The sequence below is a fragment of the Protopterus annectens genome, chromosome 1.part1, assembly GCF_019279795.1.
Source record: "Protopterus annectens isolate FY-2018-M chromosome 1.part1, PAN1.0, whole genome shotgun sequence".
In the NCBI taxonomy this organism is placed as follows: domain Eukaryota; kingdom Metazoa; phylum Chordata; order Ceratodontiformes; family Protopteridae; genus Protopterus; species Protopterus annectens.
The window spans coordinates 884,026,796-884,048,831 of record NC_056726.1 but is presented as its reverse complement, the minus strand read 5'-3'; the positions used below and the strand labels follow the sequence as shown (position 1 = coordinate 884,048,831).

General features: G+C 39.4%; 1 protein-coding gene across 3 annotated transcripts in view; it reads left to right on the top strand.

The window, feature by feature from the left end:
• The window catches only part of TMEM87B (transmembrane protein 87B), a 1,440,625-nt gene that overhangs the window by 1,080,070 nt on the left and 338,519 nt on the right, over positions 1-22,036 (top strand). For all 3 annotated transcript variants that reach the window (XM_044078977.1, XM_044078974.1, XM_044078964.1), the window contains one exon: positions 12,731-12,801. In XM_044078977.1, the coding sequence (XP_043934912.1) occupies positions 12,731-12,801 (71 nt within the window). The remainder of the gene's footprint in view (positions 1-12,730; positions 12,802-22,036) is intronic.

Here is a 22,036-nt window from a genome sequence, read left to right as displayed (position 1 = left end):
ATACATTACCAAACTTGTGTAAAAGTATGTTTTGCCTGTATTTACAAATATGCAACAATATTTGGCTAATCTCCTTAATTATGAGGTTAAGACCTCTTTTTAGAAATGTTAGCACCGCTTTCCATGCAACTGAATAAGAAAAAATGGCAAGGTGAAACTAAAAAGAAAGGTGAGGAATAGTCTCCTTTCAAAAGAAAAAGCTATAACTATCCTTGCCTTCCACACTCTTGAGTGCTAAATATCATAGAGGTTGGATACAGGCTTCAGTGGGCAGCATCTAGTCCTATACAGTTAGGAATTCCCCTCCCTCCAAATAGCAAAATGCATCTTCTGTCTCAATTAATTTCAGAAGCTTTTAACTGCTGGAATTAGAAAGCAACATTCCCCCCTCCCAGTAGGGAAAATGCTTTTACAACAGGCTGTTCATGGATCTTGGAAAATAAAGCGTTATGAGGCCCATTTTACACATTTTCAAACTGAGCTCATAAGCTTGTAAGTTTAAGAACTGTATTCAAGCCTTAAGGCCTTTGAAAAGCACAGCCTCCATAAAAAGATGGCCTTTGATCCAACCCACAAGTCCAGATTTCTCTTTAAGAAATCAACTTTGTGAGGATCATATAGAATTTGATAATCGTTCTCTATTTTATGGAATCATTTGAGTAATGAATTTTGTCTTAATGTAAATCTATTGATACCAACTCTAAAATTTAAATCTTATGCATTGAACACACAGACATGTCCTGCAACTCCAAATTCTCCATCTGAGTCCAACACTGCTAAAAGCATTATAGGCAAGAATAATGTTTCCCCTTTAGTGTCAGCAATGTAATGAAAATAAATTCAGTATTTTAAGACTGTCAGAATAATTATTGTTAAATAAACCATGCATCTTTTTTCTGAACTTTCTTTGAAAACTCATAGTTCTTGTTAAATCCTCCTTTAAGTAAATACAGGAAGAATTGTTATATTCCAAGTAAGTTATTATAAATGTTTTATATAACTTGACCATCATACATGTTTCTACTTGAAGATTTCTTTACAAGCATACCCACTTGAGCTAATGATTGATTAATAACAGTATCTACATTTTTTAGAAAAAAATAAGGTAATTAGAAATTACAGTACAGTAGAGAGTCGATTACCCGAAATGTCAGTTATCTGAACGCAGCCTTCCAAAGTTTTCGGGTAGGAAAAATCATAAGGTCTGAATATGTAAATGCATGTATTTGCTTGTGGGTGTTTTTTGAGCTTGTAACCAGCTCGTGTGTGAAAAGTATTCTTTATTCCCCACTGGAATTTCTGAATGGTTGAAAAGTATATTCCCTGCATGCAGAAAAAAACAAGATTTTAGAAGTTTTTTTATCCAGTTCAATGTATGTTTGATTATTTGAACAGTTTAATTATCCAAACTACCCTAGGTTCCAATTAGTTCAGATAATTGACTCTCTATTGTACCTAAATCTTCATACTGGGAAACCTTGTCCAAATACATATCTTGTAAGACTATATTCTGTCTTACCATTGGTTTACCAAAATACATCACCTTACATTTGCCATTACTGAGAGAAAGGCCTACATCTGATGCCCATTTATTAAGAGCTGATTCATTTTCACAAATTCTTTGTTATTGGAAATAACAAAACCAAGTTTACAGTCATTTGCATATTTGTTTAACCAAAAAGACTTATTCAGTTGTGTTATGGAAACACCAAACTGAAGAGTATAGGACTGAGCACAGGGCCCTGAGGAACACTTCTCTGAATTTTCATTGCAGGGGAAAAAAATGACACATTGAGATCTGTCTGAAAGCCAGTTAGATATCCATTGCATAATGAAAGGATTATAATCCAAATCTGACAGTACTTTACATATAGATAGAGTTGGATGCTTTTGGTAAATCTAAATAGACAGTATCATAGGCAAAACCAGCATCAATAGTAAAGGTAACTTGATCACAAAAATCAAGTTAGTCAGTACAGATATTTCCTTTAAGAACCCATGTTGATAAATGTTCACAATATCTGGGAAACAATCCATACATTGTATAAGATCTAATAATGCATTTCTCAAAACAACCCCTTTCTTCTTGCTCCAAAACTACTGACATTGTAATCAGTCTTTCCCTCCTGTCTTGTAGTGTTTTTCTGGTTGCTCTAGAGCTCAAAGATGTTACACTTTCAAATTCACAACCACAAATATTTATGAGATTTTCTGGTTTGGCATTTCAGTTGCAGTTTACTTCTTTATGCATTGGACTATCTGCTGTCCCAGCAGTCTTTAACAAGTGCCTTGCCCCAGTCATAGTCTTTTGCAGACTTTAAAACATTCATGTATATCTGTACCTGGATGATTGCCTGATCCCAGCATCTGTCAGCCAGGATGCTCTGACTTGTCTCCACTTCAGACTGGATCTCCTCAGTACCCTGTTTTTCAAACTAAATTTCAAAAAGTCATCCTTTGACCCTCCCATGGCTAGTCTTCCTGGGATGTCTTTTGGACACTTCTCTGATGACATACTTTTTGCCTTCAGGGAAAATGCTTTCTTATCATTTTCTCAGTCTGTCCCAACAAAACGTATCCACAGCAAGATAATTTCTGAGAATTCTTGATCTTATCCTCATGATCTCTTTTTACAGACTTCACATGAAGATTCAGTGGTTTCTCATATCCCTTTGGGACCAGCGTCTACATCCTCTTCCATTTCGAAATCATGCTTTCAGCTTTGTGAAGAAAGAACTTACTTGGGTCGGTCAAATACTGGTAAATCTAGGGCACCCCTTCTCTCCCATTCTCCTTCATTCATTCACTGGAAATGTCTCAGACTTTGCATGGCAGGTGGTTTCTTAATGAGTCAATGTCTGTCCATGGGATTTGGGAGCCACATTTCAAATACAGACAGACAAATGTAAAGGAGATAATATCCTGACAAATACTCTGTAAACAAGTTTGGACTCCAGGACTTCTGTTGGTAATAGAAAATGCCCTGATGAATGTGGTACATAGACAAACAGGAAGGGACAAGATTGTACCACTTTTCCAGACTAGCTGTGATTGCCTAGGACATAGCAGTTTGTTCTGCAGGTGTGACATATATTCCATCAGAGCAGAACATAGGACCAGACTCTTTTATCAGATTCAGGATAGATCCTCATGAGTGGATGCTGCACCCGGAGGAAATCCTGGAGGTTGCCTGTTATTAGGGAACTCATGTTCATGTCCTTCTATATCACTGTTGTAGTATTCTTTATAATAGGGATCTCCTGCCAAGAGTAGCCTGACATCTGGCCACTATAACAAAGCATTTAAGTTGTAATATGGACACCATATGTCACACATATGCTCCCCACTCATGGTGTAGGGCATAAGGGTGATGTACAGATGTACCATTCTCAGAACTTCTTCGCCTGCAGTCTGAATAGCATCTTCGATTGTCAGTCTGTGTTTATTTGTCTATTGTTTACCAAGCCATTTTTTCAGGTTAGTACCCCATTGGATTTTCTCTTATCTCCTTTCATTTTATGATTGTTGGTTTCATGTCATCCAGAAAAGGGAAATGTCAATGTGGGAGACAGATCCCCATAAGGATCATCATGAGCAGTGTTTGTTTTGCTTAGGTGCTTATCATATGTCTTGTCCCATTTGTCAGGCGTTTGTCCCAAAACCCTTGTGTAGTCATCTCTCTTCTTTAGCAATTTGCTTAGAAAATTGGTGCTGTGGAGGAATCTTCCCAGTCTGAGGGTCAGCCATCTGCGAAGAAGAAGGCCAAGAAAGCTCAGTTGGATTTTTCAGCTGTACTGCCTCCACTGGATGTCTCTTTCTCGAGGTTAGCGAAAGCCCAGAGGACTGCCCAGTTTTTCAGTTGTATTCCTCTGCCGTGACCATTTCAGAGGTCGGCATGGATCCGGCTTCTTGCACGTTCCTGGAGGCCTTGCAGATGTCCACTTTGGATGTTCAGGGGAAACACAGCTGATTATTTCTGAAAGGCCTAGGGATGTTCCTCAAATCTTGGTCAAAGAAGAGATTCCTACTGCACTTAGTGTCATCAGATGTTCGAGCCACCTAAGATCTTTAGGGCTGACTTCCCCTTGAAAAAGAAGCAGAAAACTAAGTACCTTTCTCCTGCTCCCAGAGGCCCTCAACATGAATGGCAAGATTCACACAAGGCCTGTTTAATGCCCTTATGGCTTTGAAGCCTCCTTGGGGCATCTGTTCCTGCCCCCCCCCTGATCTTCCACCTCTCTTAAGAGGCCTAGGGAGCAAGTTTCATCAGATGAGGATGTGGATTCTGATGAACAGTCCTTAAGCTATTCTTCCCAGATTCCCTCTCCTTTGGATTATGGCACTGAGGAGGAGGAAGAATCTATTAGTCCTGATTCTCCTTTTAAGGAGATTTATTTTGGTGATAGTTTCCCGTATGATGGATTTTTTTTTTAAGTGGGATTGTGCTCAGGTCTGATGTCCAGCAAAGGTATTATCCTTCAGATGGAGTCTCCTAAGCCCTCTGCTGTCCCGCCTGCTCTTGCTGCCTTACTGGATACTTTTTCTTGCAGCTTCTCAGGCATCTGACTCCCTATCCCTGCTCCTAAAAAAAACTGATGGGCTTTTATAAGGTGCCTGAGGATTGCAAATCCCCTTATAAGTGGCCCTCTACTGACCCTTCATTTGTTCCTGTTGCTTCTGAGAAGCCAGCTAAGCTTTTGACTTTTACTTAGCTGCTCCCCTCTGAGAAGGATAGCAGAACTGTGGAGAGGTTGGGTAAGAAATTGTATACTTTTACTACCTTGGCCTTCAGAGCTGCAAAGTACCAGACCCACATGACCAGGTATATTTTAGCTCTTCTCTCCCAGCCCTGTCAGGTTATTCATATCTTCTTGACTCTGAGGGGAAGACTTCAGTCTTTTCTTTAGTGGGACCATCTTTTCAGGTTGCTCGACATTCTATTAAATGTAGCTATGATGCAGCTGATACCTCATCTCGAGCTGCTGCTTTTGGTTCTGTATTGAGAAGGTATTCCTTGCTTTGCCTCCAGCCTTTGCCTGATGATACTAATCTGATGGATGCTCCTCTAGATAACAAACATCTTTTTGGTGCTGGTTCTACTGCGGAGCTGTTTAAGTCCTTTCAGGAAAAGGGTAAGGCTTTACAGGATTTGAAACTTATTTTTGTTTTACTTGTTCCCAAGTTTCAAAGGATTTACCCTAATAAACTTGCCTTTGTCTTGCCTTCCCCCAAAGGTAAGAGAGGTGGTAGAAGGGCTCCTCCTGCAAGGTCTACTCAAACTCCTTCAGTTCAGAAACCTCCTTTTCCAGACAAGCCAGGTGCTGTCTAACTATCCTTTTTCTCTCGCTTTGTCTTTCCATGTCCCTTCCAATTTGGTTAAAGATTACTCAAGATTATTGGGTTGTATCCACAATTCACCAGGGGTATTATGTGCTTTAATCTCTTTTCCTGTTTTTTGTTTTTGGAGGGGGGGGGGGGCATTCCTCAGAAACAGCAACCCTTTTTTTCCCAGAGGTACTTTGAGGCCCATTGCCTCATGGAACAATTTGAGAAGTTCGAGCTCCTCAAAAATGGAAGGGGTTGACTTTAGAATGTTTTTGGTCCCTAGGAAAGAAGGCACCTGGAAGACCCATTCTGGATCTCTTTCAGCTAAACACTTTTTTGAAGGTTCCTTCCTTTTGGATGCTATCCCTTCAAACCTTGTTTCCTCTTCTTCATCAGGCCTCTCTAGTTTCTGTAAATCTGAAGGATGCCTATCTCCATATCTGTATCCGTCCCCCTTTCAAGAAGTTTTATGTTTCTCCATTGCTTTCTTGCATTTTCAGTTCTCTGTTTTGCCCTTTGGCCTCTCTACCACCCTAAGGATCTTCAAATGTTTTGCTTCTGTGATTGCATTTTGCAGATTGAAAGGAATCCAGATCTTTCCTTACCTGGATGACCTACTCATTCAGACCTCTTCTCCAGCAGTTTTACTTCAGTATCTTAAATTTGCTGTTTGTCTCCTGCACAGCCTAGGGTTTACAGTGAATTTCCAAAAATCATTCCTAACTCCTTCTCAGGATCATGTTTTTTTCTAGGGTGCAGGCTCCAGACTCTTCCAGTGCTGGCATCTCTGCCTCAAGGCTTTAACTTTGATTGCATTCTTTCATTATTCTTCAGGACTCCATTACAGCCAGGGAGTTTCTAAGGGCTCTGGGACACCTGGATTCCAGTATTCCTATGCTTCCTGTGGCCAAGCTTCATATGAGAAAGCTCCAGTGGTTCCTAAAGTCAGTCTGCCTTCAACATTCTCATCCTTTGGACTTTCCAGTTCCTGTTCTCCCATGGCTCAAACTGGAACTTCAGTGGTGGATTCATCAATTGTCCCTCAATCCAGGGCTTCATTTTCAACCTCCAGTCCTCACTTAGGAACTCTTTACAGATGCCTCAGACATGGGATGGGGGGGGGGGCTCCTTTGATCCTCTGAAAGTACAGGGCCTTTGGTCTTTTCATCAAAAGAAGGACCCCAGCAATATCAAAGAGATGAGCTGTTCTCTTGGTTTTTAAGGCCCTTCATCCTCTTTTCCTTCCAGAGGCAAATCCTCACAGACAGTCCCACAATGATGTGGTACATCAACAAGCAAGGGGGACACGATCTTATCTTCTGTGCAGGTTTGGGATCTGGCTGTCCAGTATCCGGTGACTCTTCAGGTGGTTTATATTCCCTCAGATCAGAACTTTGTGGCTGATTCTCTGTGCAAGTCCCTAACACAATCTCATGAGTGGATTTTTCACAGAGATGTGTTTCTGGACATTGTCCAACAGTGAGGTACACCTCAAATAGATCTTTTTGTCTCCCATCTGAACAGACAACTGCCTCTCTTTTGCACCAGTCCCATGTCCTCTGGCATGGAAGGTGGACACCCTCTCTCTTTCTTGGAAGGGAATGTTTCTTTATGCCTTCCCTCTCCTTCCTCTCATACTGAGAGTCCTGTTGAAGACAGAACAGGATGCTCCCAAAATCTTGGTGACTCCCTTTTGCCCTAGACAGTATTGATTTCCTCCTCTTCTGTATTTAGCCAAGGGCAATCATCACAAACTACCTCACAGGATGACCTACTCATACAAGACAAGGGGTCTGTCATCCATCCCCACCTGTCCACTTTTCAGCTGACATTGTGCATGATAGGGTTTTGATCCCTTTAAGGCACCTTTTTTTCTGAGGACATGCTTCATGCAGGAGGCCAGGAAACCCACTACCAGAAAATCTTATTTATCCAATTGGAAGAGATTTTCTGTCTGGTGTCTCTCATAACCTGGATCCACTTACTGTGGAAGTTCCTTTTGTTCTATTTTATTTGTGAGAATTGCTCAATGCTGGGTTGGCATACTCCTCTGTTAAAGCCCACCTGTCAGCTATTTCTGCTTGTCTGCCTTTGCCTCCCCTTTTGGCTTCTAGATTATTTGAGGTCAAACAATTTCTTAAAGGCATCCTTCATATTAGGCCTCCCAGGAAGCCTATTCCTCCTTCCTGGGACCTTAATTTTGTTTTGGAAAAATTGACTTAGTCTCCTTTTGAGCCTGCAGCTTCAATTTCCTTACAGAATTGTGGGAAGACTGTTCTTCTTTTGCCCCTTACCTCAGCCAGACTGGTGTCTGAGCTGCAGGCCCTTAAGGCCATTTTTCCCTTTATGGTTTTTCATAAGGACAGGGTGTCTCTTCATACTAATCCTTCTTTTATGCCCAAGGTGGTTAATGAGTCGTCTCTTAATCAGTCTGTTCATTTGCCCACTTATTTCCCTTCTCCACAGTCTGCTATTGACAAGGTTCTTCACACCTTGGATTTGCATAGACAACTCCGATATTATTTGGGCAAAACTAAAGCCATTTGTAAATCTGAGCAGCTTTTTGTTTGTTTTCATTCTAGGTCTTTAGGTTTGGCTGTTTTGATGCAAACCATTTCTTTCCGGATATCTAAAGTGATTTCCTTTTGTTATCCCTTTCATGGGAAAAGCCTTCCTTCCTTCTGTTAATTCTCATTCTACCAGGGCTGTGGCTTCTGCTGGTGCTTTTTTCAAAGGTTTGGATACTAATGCTGTTCTTTAGGCACCTACTTGGACTTCTCTCCATACTTTTACTAAGCACTATAAGTTGGATGTTATTTCTAGGGCTAGAGCTGGATTTGCCAGGGCTGTCCTACATGGTTTTCTTGAGGGCTGTGCTGGGCCTTCCTCCTCCCAACTTTCTTCCTGAGATTTTGTACTTTCCCTATTGTAAAGAGTACTGCAACAGTGATGTAGAAGGACATAGCACAGTTGTGTAAAATCTTACCATAACAATAGATGTCCTCCTTTTCACTACTGCAGTATTTGCTCCATCTCTCATCCCCATGTTCCTTTTCTTCTTCTGGATGTACATGTTTCCTCTTTGTCTCCTTAGACTGTCATTCCTTCTGGGGCTTTTCAGTTCAGAGGACAGTACGTCCTTACATCACCTTTATGCCCTGCGCTGTACATGGGGAGCATGCATGTGATGTACGGCATCTCTATTACAACCTAAAGGCTTTGATATACTGGCCAGATGTTGGGGTACCTTTGGCAGAGGAGCCCTGTTGTAAAGAATACTGCAACAGTGAAGAGAAGGACATCTACTTTTATGGGAAGGTTTTACACATTCTATTTAACAGACAATGGAAACAGTCCAAAAGATCAGGAAGACCTTAACAACGATGTTACTGGTGATTTCCTTTTTATTCAGACAAAACTGGATGCTCTTCATGTGGATCGTTGCTGGAGTAACTTGATCTATATGGATTATATCCTGACAAGTATTTAAATGCCTGACAGCTTCCAAAGCTTTATGGCACCTTCCATGTACCCAAACTGTTAATCAGCTTGAGGTGACAAAAAGGTTTGAGCACCAAGCCTTTCAGAACTTTTCTATCTCTGAAAAAGAGTGCTTCTGTGCAACTTTTAAAGGATTGACGGTTGGCTTATGCTGTTCCATTGCGGGGCAGATAAGTTCCCTTCAGAGGTGAAACCTTTCACTTTACTCTTAAGACAGAAATATACTTTTTCTGTAAAATAATGTTAACACTGTGGGAAGGAAAAAGTGTTTTTAATGGCTGTTGCATACCTTTTTATTACTTTTAAAAGTGAGCTTCATACTTTTTTTCTTTTGTGATATAAAGTTATAAAACATATTTTAAACTGTTTTTCTTAGAAGAAAGTTTGTTTAATTTACTTTTGGGCACTGGAATTAAGTATTCAAAGTGCTTTTTTACTGTGTTTCTGTATGGAAAAATGTACTTCTTTTTACTTCTAACCTATTTTACCGACTACTGCTGCCAGGCTTTCCCTGGAGTCTGGCATCTTTTTCAGCTTAACCATGGATCGACCTACCACTTCCTCAGTTCTTCCTTCTTCTAATCACAAAAATAATTAGTGTACAGTCACCACAGCATACTGCTAAAGCACCTCAGCCACAGATGGGTGACTGCTGTGGCCAAAACTGGTTCCTTAGACCACTCATCTATTTATCTTTCTTCTGCTGATATTGTCCCTACAGATGCTATGGATCAGGTGTTAGTCACACATCCTCTGTAGCTGTTGGGGCACCCTTGTTGGGCAAGGGAGAGCGACTCATGTCAGTTCTGGGAGAAGAGGCAGAGAATCCCACCTCTACCTAGCCAGAAAGCTATGCCTATCCAAAGAGTTGGAGGTAGGGGGCTGGCTGGCAAAAGTGAGTCTGTTTCTTCAGAAATTCCTGTCAAAAAAGAATCTGATACAGACATATGTCTTCCATCTGTTTCATTGGACTGGAGTGATTTATTCAATATTATCTCAGGGTTTAGTTCACTGCTGGATTGTGTCTTTTGGCTTTTCCTGGTTAGGGGTCGCCACAGCGGAACTCCAGTCCGCTAATGATTAATAGTTGATTTTTACGTTCCGAGTTACCAGCCCTGACGTGCAACCTTCAACAAAGGTACGCCCATTCACGCATGTCTCTACGCAGAAGACGCTCTAGCTGAGAATCGAACCAGACAGCGTCTTACTGTGAGGTGACAATGCTACCGCAGCACCACCACCGCCGGATTGTTTTTGGTAAAAGATAAGGGGATTCATTTTCAGAAGAGATTCAAGAGAGCTAAACCTCAAAATGAGTGTGAAAGGAAAAAAATTAGGTTTATTTCCACAGATTTCTGATTCAGATTCTGCATTGCATTTGAAGAGGGCCAAGGAAGGGCTCTCCTGTTCAAATTAAGCATAGCCCTTCCTTGTCCCTCTTCAAATGCATTTGGATCAATGGACGGAGAATCTCAAATTCACACTGGGGGGTAGTGCCTGTGTCCCTTATGGACAGGGGCATTCTGTAAGATACTCAGTACACAGGCACAGAATCCATGCCACCCTCTTGCTCCTAGTGTCCATATGTAGGGTAAAATCGAATTATATTGGCTAGGCTTGTAAAGACCCTTAAGCTGTTAGCCTAGTAATCTTATATGAATCTATAAGGAGAGTGTGGTTTTGGACAGTCCTTTTGAAGGATTCTCTTCACTGAAACCATTTACAGAATGAATCAGGTGTTTAAGTAGGACAGGATGTTTTAGTCCATCATGTAGTATTATATTTTGTTACAAATTGAATTTCCATATTCCTTTTCCTCCTGTTCTTTCCACTTTAGAGGATGTTTTTGTCACAGCCTGTAACTTGCCTGACAGCCAACCTGCTACCTCCAACGAAAGCAGGCAGACTGTGTAAAGTTCCTCAAGCTTTTGAGTTTTTTTGCAGTCATCTCACATCAGACTCAGTGGCTTTTGCCTTAGTGATTCCAGCTGCTGTTTAACATTTGGTTAATAGTAATCCCTTTCCTTCTGACAAGGAAGGGAAAGCTTTTGATAGATTTGTGAAAAAAGTATATACTTCTGCAACACTTAGTCTTGGCATTCTCACTTGGGAAGCTTATATGTTGAATTATATGCTTGTCTCTTATGAGAACATGAATGTCTTTGGTATCATCTTCCTCTTCTGAGGAGAGATCTGCTTTATCTAACTACCTCCTTATGATTCTGCTGATGCCACTTCCAGGGCTGCTGACACTGGAACTGTTATGATGAGGTTTGCATGGCAGCATTCTCAGAACCTCCCAAATGATGTCCAAAATGAAACTTTTGAATTCTCTCTTAATTTTGGATCATCTAGTAATCTTATATGTTAAGTGTGATGAGAGAGATATGCTGTTTCATGGGGTCTTTCGTTTTTTAGTCTTCTTTCCCTTAGTTGTCCAAGAAATTTAATGTTGTCACTACTGCCTTCTTTTAAAGGCAAATTAGACTGACTCAGCAAGCTCCTGGTAAGCAAATATATACAAAGCTATGGCAGGGAGTTTCCAAAGGCCACAGTAACCCCACAGAACTAGGACAGCCTAACAAGTCTCTATGACTGTTAACAAAACACTACCCCCATGCTGGTAAACCATAAATTCATCAAGGTTACCTTTGGCAATGGGAGTCTTTCTCCCCCACCCCATTCTTTCTGAGGGATTCCCCCTTAATTGCCAGACCTAACTTGTATTTTCCCCCCATCATGGAGAATTGGCTCTCTCATGGGGTGTTAAAAACTCTCCATGCTCCTCCTTTAGGAGAAGGTTTTTGTTTAAAATGCTTCTGAGTCCAAATTCTGAATGTTATACCTTCCCATTTTGTTGTCCCTTATTTTTCATTTGAGTTTCCTGAGAATCCTTGATTTAAACAATGCATACCATCACATTCATAGAATTGCATTTCAGAAGTTTCTAGATGTCTTCTGTGTCTGGATCACATTATCAGTTCCTCTGCAACTGGCCTTTGGTCTGCCCACTGTTATAAGGGTGTTTACAAAGTGTCTAGCCCCTGTGATAGCCTTCTGTAGACTGCAAGATGATGATCACATTTTCCTTGTTTAGACAGTTTGCTTTTATCTGCATATGGCTAGAAGCTAGAAAATTTAACAAAGTGTATTTCTGTGGAATTAATTTATTCCATTTCAGAAGGCCTTTCTTTTTGATTCATCAAAAAGAATTGGCGTTTGTGATACGGAGCACATATGTTAACCTAAGTACAAGTTATTCTGTTGAATGCCACTGGTTCTATTGCTCCTGTAAACATGGGCCCAGTGATTTATTTTTTTTACCTGGTTGCATATCAAAGTAACGGGTACGTCCACTGGTTAGGACCCACTTTGCTTCCTCTGTCAGAGATTCCCCCTCATCATTTTTCTTCCTGTTGCTTGACAGTTATTAGCCCTTCCATACCTTTGCGAGACCAATTGTTTCTCATTAGTGATTACCAGTGCTACAGAAGCCATCATAAGGCAGATGTCAGGGGATTTAAGGATAATACTTTATCCCCACCCCTGGTGGGGGGAATGTGCAATCCATATCATCATCATGAGGGCCTTCCCATGCATTGCACACTGTCTGCATACGGTAGCTTGGGGACCCAAACCAAAACCAGCAGTCACCCTGACCACTAATCAAACCTTTGTCACCTGGGTCATAGGCAGGGCTTTATCCCCCTATGCCAGTGACCGATATCTTTAGATATGGTGAGTACTGTAATATTAATATTTTAGTTTTTAATTAAGAATTTCAGAAACAACAAATCAACTCCAGCTTGCAGTGTTCCTGGTGTTGAACCCCTCCCGAATAAATATTGTAAGTATTTGTGTATTTTCTACTGTCAAATATTTATTTTTGATGTGCATATTTTAGGTATGCATTTACACCTTTGATGGATGATTCTGATGATGAAGTAGAAGAATTTATGGTATCAGAAAATTTAGGTAAGTGACAGCACTGCTGTTTTCCTTAGTGTGATTGATAATTGATTTTGTCATTTAAAGCTCTTGCTTTTTTAAATGGTTTGATATCTTCCATAACAGAAATAATTATTTAAATTCTGGTTTAGTGAAGAGTTCTTTGATTATACCATTAAAAAGATAAAATGACTATGCATCTCTTCAACTGTGTGAAATGTTAATTTTTATCAGACTAGTGGCAGTGAGGATTTTCATTCATCTGTGAGATTAACACTTAATGCATACTCTGCTTGTAGTGTCCTTTCATCTTGCTGCATCACACACAAGCATACTGTATCACACTACTCTTAACTGTCAACTAAGATGGCATTTTCAGTGATCAGAAATTAGAAAATCCTCTAAAGCTGTCATTGGGAAAGTTGCAAAAGAATTTGTTTATATATTTTTTTCTTTTTATCCTTGCTGCCTATCAGCCCCTTTATAGTACCAGTTTGTTCCTGTCTTGGTGAGAGAGAGTGATGGGAAGTCATCATCCAAACAGCTTTTATAATTTTCTGCTTAAGCATGAACTCCCCCATCCCCACAATAGCTTGACAGTCCTAACCCACAGTAGTAGCCACCATGACATGGGCGCAGCTTCCAGTTGCAGTGTTGGTTAGTGGGGAATGGCATCCATTCCCCTTAGTGCTGCTTAGTCCATCTCTCAGCCTCCACTGGCAGCCATCATTGCATAAGACCTGCCTGCCTTACCACCCAGGATGGAAACCTTGCGTTTTTGAGTCTTTTGCTCACTACCACACTCCAGGCTGGCTTCTCCAGTGCCTACATTGTTAAATGCGACTCAGACAGCATGGGATAGACTAAGATTTTATCCCTGTGCACCACAGGGCTGACTAAAGATGCTGAAATATACGACACTTTTGTATAGATGCAAAAAAGGATGTGCAAACTGCAGTCAGCTGTATGCTTATTCAGTATTGGGGTTTCCTGTTACTGCTGACAGACTTAATTTGATGTGTTATAACTTGTATTCCTCATCTAACAGATATGGTCATAAGAAACCTTAGTACTTGTGTGGACAACTGTCTCCCTCATTTGAACCTCTTGTTTCCACCACAGTCAGGAAATCCTTTGTGGCACAGCTAATTTCCAAAGGAGTATCTTCAATATTCAAAGAAGTTTTCTTGCCACTGTATTCTTCCCTTATCAGACCCATCATGGAATACAGTGCCCCCTTTGGTATTTACAAATCAAAACAAATTTCTCAGCTGGCAGGACCCCAAAATTTTAGCCAAGAAAAAATTCAAGGCTTTAAATCCGTCAAGTATTTCAATAGAATAGCATATAACACTCCTTTATACTCAGTAACTTCCTGGCTGCTCCAAGGTGAAATATGTCTTGCTTTGTGAACCATGAAATACTCAGTCCTATTTAATGACCCGTTTTCTTCACAAAACCACTGGCTGTGTAAACACCCATACTAGGGACCTAAATTTTACAACAAATAAGCAAGACTTGCTGGAGAGAGAGAGAGAGGTTCCTAACTCAACATATTTCCAGCCTATGGAATAAGTTACCACTGCAGGGCAAGCAGAGTACTACCTTGTCTTCCATTAAGACTAGACCCTTACACCAGAGTTATGTACAGCTCTTCTTGATTGTGGGGGGGGGGGTGCACCATTAAGAGTTTGTAAAGGGTGACAAGAACTTTTGTGGTGGAAACACGATGATTGAATTATATAGAGTTGTGAACAAGTAGGGGGTCAAATAGGATTAAGTCTTTCATGGCTCAAAGATATCTAGTTATATAAAGGTATGTATAACTAGACGTCTTATGGTCCCTGTGATTATTTTACCTGGGTTGTTCCTGTGTTCCGATTACTTTGTCACCAGACACAAAGCAGACCAACAGAGTTAAATTTAAAGTCCATTGCTGTGACCTGTAGGCAGCCAAACCTCCACCTGGTGTAGTTTTGCAATGCAGATGAGTATGAAACAGGTCAGTGAGTGTCCTAGTACTTCAGTACCATTTCAGTATGTGCAGTCACTGACCAGAAGAGGATGTCTGTCATAATTAATTGTAGTAGTTTTAGGTACTCAGCTACAAAATCCACAATGCCTGTGCATAAGGTGTCATCAAGAGTCTGTCTGTACTGTATGAAAAATATTTGTGCCCTTTGCTAGGTAGTGTAATGTCAAATAACTATTTCATCATTAGTTGTTTAAATTGAAAAGGTGTTACACAACTTAAGTACTATAGAATTCAGATGGTGTGGACATGAGAAACCTCTAGGACTGGTGAAGTAGCATTGCTGCCTATTTGAGGCCCTCCTGTTTTTTTTTGTCAAATTATAAATTCACATCTTTATTGAATTATCAAGTATGACGTAGGCAATCATACATTTATATAAGTGAAAGCAAACTATATTGAAATATTTTCACTTGCAAACAGACCTCCCAACTGTCCCGAATTACTCGGTTTTTACCGAGTTTTGGGGTTCCAATAATGGGGTGCCACGATTCCCGAGTGGCACCCCTTCATTTACGATTTTGCGCTTTTGGAGCTGACGTCATCGCGTGCGCGATGACATCAGCACGGTCAGCTCCGTCAGCCTGTCGGAATGAAGACATGCGCGCGTCTGTTTGAATACTTTAGGCAGGTTAGAAGTGAACTTGGAAGCATGGAGGATGCTTTTACTGGATATTGGAAGCTTTTTACGAACTGCAGTCCAAATGAAGGACTGCTATGCTTTGCTGCCTTGGATTAGCTTTTTGATCATCGCTCGACGCTCGTTGGGTTGGGGTAAGCTAAGCCCAGATGACTGGAACTATGTTATGCTTTGCTGGAATGATTCCTCGCTTTTTATTTTTAGACAGTTAGTGTTGGTTAACATTTTTGCTCATCGGAGTAGGTACTTTAGCTCGCTTGTACTTGCTGCATCCATTTGAGTAGATGAACGACTGATTTATGTTTTTGGGAAGTTGGTGACTCCATTCCCATTCACAGCATGCTAGGTTTATAAATTAGCTGCTTGATGTGGATATGGTGGTAAAGTTTCATTTATGAAAGGTGTTTTAGAAGAAGAAAACATTTGTTTTTGCCTACCTGATATGATGCAGTTCTGGTAGAGAGATGGAACCTTCCACTAAACACACACACACCTGTCTTTCTGTGTGATTTTTTTTCATTTAATGCTGCATCCATTTGAGTAGATGAACGACTGATTTATGTTTTTGGGAAGTTGGTGACTCCATTCACAGTATGCTAAGTAGGTTTATAAATCAGCTGCTTGATGTGGATATGGTGGTAAAGTTTCATTCTTTATGGCCTTATAAAAAGCAAATTGTCCAAATAACATTTCACAAAGATGCAGACTATGCTTCCTACATCGCCTTTTGAAAATAACAAGCAGTAGATTGTTTGCTCATGTTCAGGAAACCTTACACATGTATGTTTTCCAGATAGTTGGATTCCATTTTTGCTAATAAATGCACTGTGGACAGCAACATTTTGTTTATTCATAACCCTTTGCACAGCACTCTTATTTTAGAGATGCAGCTGCAGTCTTGGATATTATAAAAGCTTTTTCTAATGTGTGAGAAAACATTCTTATGAAGCTCATCATCACCATTACTATCATTGTCCAAGTCATTGCTATAACCATTATCTAAAAATATTTCAGTTTAGTGTAACTGACAGGTTTGCCATTAAGTGTCTGAAACTAATTGTTGAAATCAGTTCATAAATAATTCCTTGGACTGTAGATACATTTTAAAATTCAATAATTGTTTTGAAGTATATAATGACCTACAGACAGGGATACTGTGAAAGGAAAATATCTGATGAACAAGCATGGATTAAAGAATCCTCATCAGATCTATGTAAGAATGCAATGTTTTCAAAACTGTTTTTGTATACATTTTGTGAGTGTAGGAATTATGAGTATAACAGATGAGGACCTGTTGAGAGGTGTACAGGAAATCAGTACAAATATTTTCCATAAGGACTTAATATTAATGTACTGCTGCTGTCAATGTTGTTGGTATTATTTTTTGGGGCCGTGTAATGCTCAGATCTAGTGATAATTACTGGAAATACAGTTTGGATGTAAAAAAAAACAATCAATACAAGTTATTATCTAATGAGCACACATCTTGTTGCTTCTCTCACATCATTCATGGCTTGCAACTGTTTTGAACAGCAGTGCAAAACTCAGTCACAGTTAACAGGTGACACAAACTTGCATTCCCTTCTTGATCTAATCTTGAGAAATCCTGCACATTCAAAAAACTCTCAAAATCATGTATACCCCTTTATGGATGGCTAACCTCCCAGTCCTAATGATAATACAACATACTGCTAGGAACTCCAAAAATCTGTCAGAACAATTAGTGTACATGTGTGTGTGTTGTGTGTGTGTGTGTGTGTGTGTGTGTGTGTGTGTGTGTGTGTGTGTGTGTGTGTGTGTGTGTGTAGGTATGGTGAGAACTGAATTCACTACATGATAGCCATTTAAGTTTTAGTCTGTCTTTCAAGAAGCTGATGATTTGGCATAGGGGTATGTTGTTCTGACTGTAGTGCACAGGATTGTTTTGGGTTCAAGACTTGGCAGTGAAAAATGCATGGTGGTCACCTATTTTATTCTAGCAACTTTCCAAAGTTATACAAGCAGTGATTATAATGTCTCTGGTTTTTGCCCTTTTGCCCCCCCCCCAAAAAAAATGAAATTGAAAATAAGTGCAAGAAGCTGTGCAAGATGCATATGACTTGCACTACTGTCACTCTATTTATAGATTTACACTTTTATGATGGAAATGTTCTTAACTGGGCAGTTTTTGTCATTATTGGCTCATGCATTTTGTTTCATTGCCTACTGGAAAAATGTTCAAACAATACATTTAAAATGTGATTGTGTGTGTGTGGAAGTAGACTTTTATGATGGAAATGTTCTGAATTGGGCAGTTTTGTCATTATTGGTTCATGCATTTTGTATTTTTGTTTCATTGCCTAGTGGAAAAATGTTCAAACTATAAATTTAAAATGTGCTTTAACTTAAATCTAATAAGTGTGCTGTATTATACAAGGAATATAATTTAATAAAGTCAGGAAGGTGTATCAAAGAATGCATGCACATTTCTTGTTTTGTGTGCAAGGGGCCTATGTTTTGAAAACAGCCCAAAGGTAATCTTTATCCACCACTGACCAGATGCATTTTCTTTGGATGTAGTTTGGGTTTCAATGCTGTTTCAATGAATGTGAGTTTCAAGGGCAGAGCAGTTTTAAGCCAAGTCTGTTTTCATTGTGAGACAGTATTGCTTTGTCTATCTGATACCTATTCGTGTTTGTGCATTGTGCTATAAAATGTAAAAATAAAATCCAAATAATCATTGTAGAAGTAAAGCAGTATGCACACATTAGTGTTTATGGTAAATGGGATGAACTAGCCAGATAATGGGACATTGGAATGGCTGCAGGGAGACTCTGGTTCCATATTTTGGTTGTCTGTTCTTCAGTTTGTGTTCAGAAAACAACACATTTTATGAAAGTTGTTATCCCACAATTCCATTGGAGTGGGTGGGGTTATGTAATTATGTATGCAAATTTTATGTTAATCAGCGCACAGATTTGTACCTATTTTTCATGGGCCTTGTCCAGATTTTTGATGATTCCAGGTTGAGAGGTATGCTTGCAAACACTGTACATCACATATAATCTTCTTATACAGTCATTGTCAATCGAGCATTATATAACTCGCTCAGTTTCTGCCTTCCCTTAAACCATTTTATAGATGCATAAGATGTGGAAGGAGTAAAGATACACAAATTGATAAACTGTGTGCAGATTCTCAAATTTATTCTCAGACACAACGGATTATAGATATATTTACAAAATCTTATGCAAAACAGTTTGGCCGCACAAAAGGGGGTGTTACGTTGTCCTAGTGACATCCAGGTAACCCCAGATACTGGAATCAAATTAGATTATATTGAAAAAGAACTATGTAAACTGGATCCAAACAAAGCACAGGGAGGAGACGGAATAAGTAACAATGACCTGAGAACACTTCAGCAAGAACTTACACTTCCATTATATCTATTATTCACTATGTCATATAAATATGGGGAGATTCCTCAAGGTTGGAGACATGCACTTATTAAACCTGTCTTTAAGGGAAAGGGGAGTAGGACAAACCCAGAATCATATAGACCCTTATGTCTACTTTCATGTTGTGGAAAAATAATGGAGACGGTAATATTGGATATGTTATTGTCAGAACTGGATAGGTTGGGACTTGAAACCATATATCAGCATGCATATGTTAAAAACAGATCTATTACCACCTGAAATATGATGTTCTATAACAATATAATAACAGCTATGAATGAAAAGTTGTGCTGTGATATGATTTATATAGATTTAACTTCAGCATTTGACAGGGTCATACACAAAACACTGATCAATAAATTAGTACAACTAGGTATTGATGTACTGTTGAAACGATGGTTAGTTGCATGGCTTACAAATAGGACATGGCAAGTATCACACACCAACTGGACAGGTGAAATCCATGGTTACAGTCAAGGTGTCCCACAGGGCTCTGTCCTAGGCCCTTACTTGTTTTGATTGTATCTTTCAGACCTTACTTTTTCATCTGAAGTGTTCTACAGTCTGTATGCTGACAATCTGAAATTGGGTAAACTGATTACAAGTGTTATGGATTAGGCATGTCTGCAAAATAATTTGACTAAATTGACCGTTTGGGCACAGGTGAATAATATGTTGATAAATGCATCAAAAACAAATCATATGAGATTTGGGAAGACATAAACTGGAAGGTGAATATTTAATACAGCACACAGTGATTGAAATAGTAGACTCATTTAAGGACCTGGGTATATGGGTAGATTCAGCTATGAGTTTTTGTAATCTTATCAACCAACTGGCTAATGATAGAGAACTATAGGTTGTATAAAAAGATTTATAAAGTCTAGGAAATCACACATAATGAAGTCATTGTTTGTTGGTTACATTAAACCCAAACTTGAATATGGAATAACAATATGGAAACCCTATAGGAAAACAAGCATGAATAAACTGGAAAGAGTACAGCGGAAATATACCAAGGGCATCTGTGGATGTGAAAATCTAAGTTATTATGAAAGACTAAAATATCTGAACTTGTACAGTGTCTCTTACAGATATTTAAGAGGAGATCTTATTCAGGTATACAGAGCATTTAGGGACAACTACCTCTGGGAATGTTTGGGGTTATCAAAAAGTACTAGAGAAAACATCAGATAACCTATGTTGAAGATTCTATAGGAATGAGAAGTGTACTGATTGGTTCTCTGACAGAGTAGCTGATGCTTGGAACAGTCCACCAAATTACGTTAAAGCAAGTACTAGTTTAGATATTTTTAAGAATAGCTTGGACATTTATTATGGGAACAAGTATTTTGGTATATTGGCAAGCTAGAATGGAATTAATGCCTGTGCTTGAAACGTGTTTGTACGTATGTATGCATGTATGCATTCCTTCTCCAGAACAGTATTCTGCATTTATTCTTCCCACAATTCCCATTTTTCTATGTAATTTGCTCCTACCCTTTTCTAAAGATTCTACTTTCATTCCTTTTCTCTCTCTCAGTATATTCACTACTTCTAGTACAGTTGGTTTAGACTTTGATTTCCATTTTCAAGTAATTGCTTTTTTGGTGGTCAAAAGAATTAGTAAGGCCTTACTATGTATAAGCAATTCCGATTCTGTATCAGTTAAAAAAAAATGTCCTTAGTTACACCAATTTCCTCACCCAGCATTTCTCCCAGAGTAGTCTGCAGGGATTTTTTTAAGTCTGCCAACACATAACACTCCCACAAAATATGTTCCCAATTACCGGTTTCTTCCCCATCCCTTCAGCATTTGCAGTCTACCTACAGAAAAAAATCGGTGGTGTCTGCTTGGGGTATAACAATACCTATGCAAACACTTCCAAGCAAAAATCCTAAACCTCCTTTGTTACCTATTTGGGAGCATACATGTACCCTGCCATTGTTTCTTTATGAATTGCTTATTCAGTCTCTCTTCCCAAGCCTTTCTAACCTCCTCTGATTGATTCCTATAGTTAACATGCAATATTTTATATGCCCTATAAATTAGCCCTTTTTAACAGCAGCTTTTCTTCTAGATTCTACTAAAAACTTTACCAGTGCTTGTATTTCACTTAGGTACCCCATTCCTTGCTCATTGCCTGTACTCTGATATCAACTCTTGATAGGGAAGGCAATCGCTAGCCTGCAGTCCAAATGCATTTTTGGCCTCTTCCCATTCTGTTACTTTTTCCTCTCTAATTATTTGCTCCCATTGCCTTGGTTACTTTGCCAGTTTAATCCACTAAATTCTAGCCCCCTCTTGTCTATTCTCTGTACCTCTGATTGCTGTCATCCCTATTGGCAAAATCTCCTTTCTCCATTCCCATGTTGGCTTAGATCTTGGAGCACTTTTTGCTATTTTATGAATGTAATCTGTAAGGTTATTGTTATTCTCCTTAAGGAACTGCATCCAAGATCCCGGTCTCTCTTTATTTTTTGAATTTTCCCTATTTCATCATCAACCATTTCTTCTATGAATTATAGCTTTCTGTGTGTGGCATGTATAGGAGCCTTAGCTGTACAACTCTGAAATACCCCCTCAAATCAGGTAATCCCAATCCACCTTGTTCTATTGGAAGGATCATCTTATCCCACTTGACTCTTCCCGCTTTCCCTCCCAGATTAAATCCTTCAACTCTTTATTAATTGCTATGCACAACTTTTCCTCTGGTTGATAAAAATATGCCTGATCTGTGTATGAAACTGAAAGGGCTAAAAACATTTTCACTGCTTGTATCTTACTTTCCATATCCATAAAACAGATTAGTTTCTTATTTTTTATATTGTTTTTTAGTCACTACCCACTTATGCTTACCTGCCGTAACAGAATCCTTTTTAATCTATACTCCTAAGTACTTAATATGGGTTCCTATTATATGATCGAAGATGCTTTCCTTTGAATGCATCTTGATCAAACTTGAAACCACGAAACGGCATATAAGCGTTTTCTTTCTCCTGGGAAAGAAATTGCTTGGCCGCCACCGTTACTTTGCCGTTTTCATCACCATAGTGCAATCTCAGAGTTGATATATTGAAGTAGAGTGTGTATGTGGGGCACAGCCCCCACATTGGGGGGTGCGGGGGGGCCAAGCCCCCCACTTTATGTAA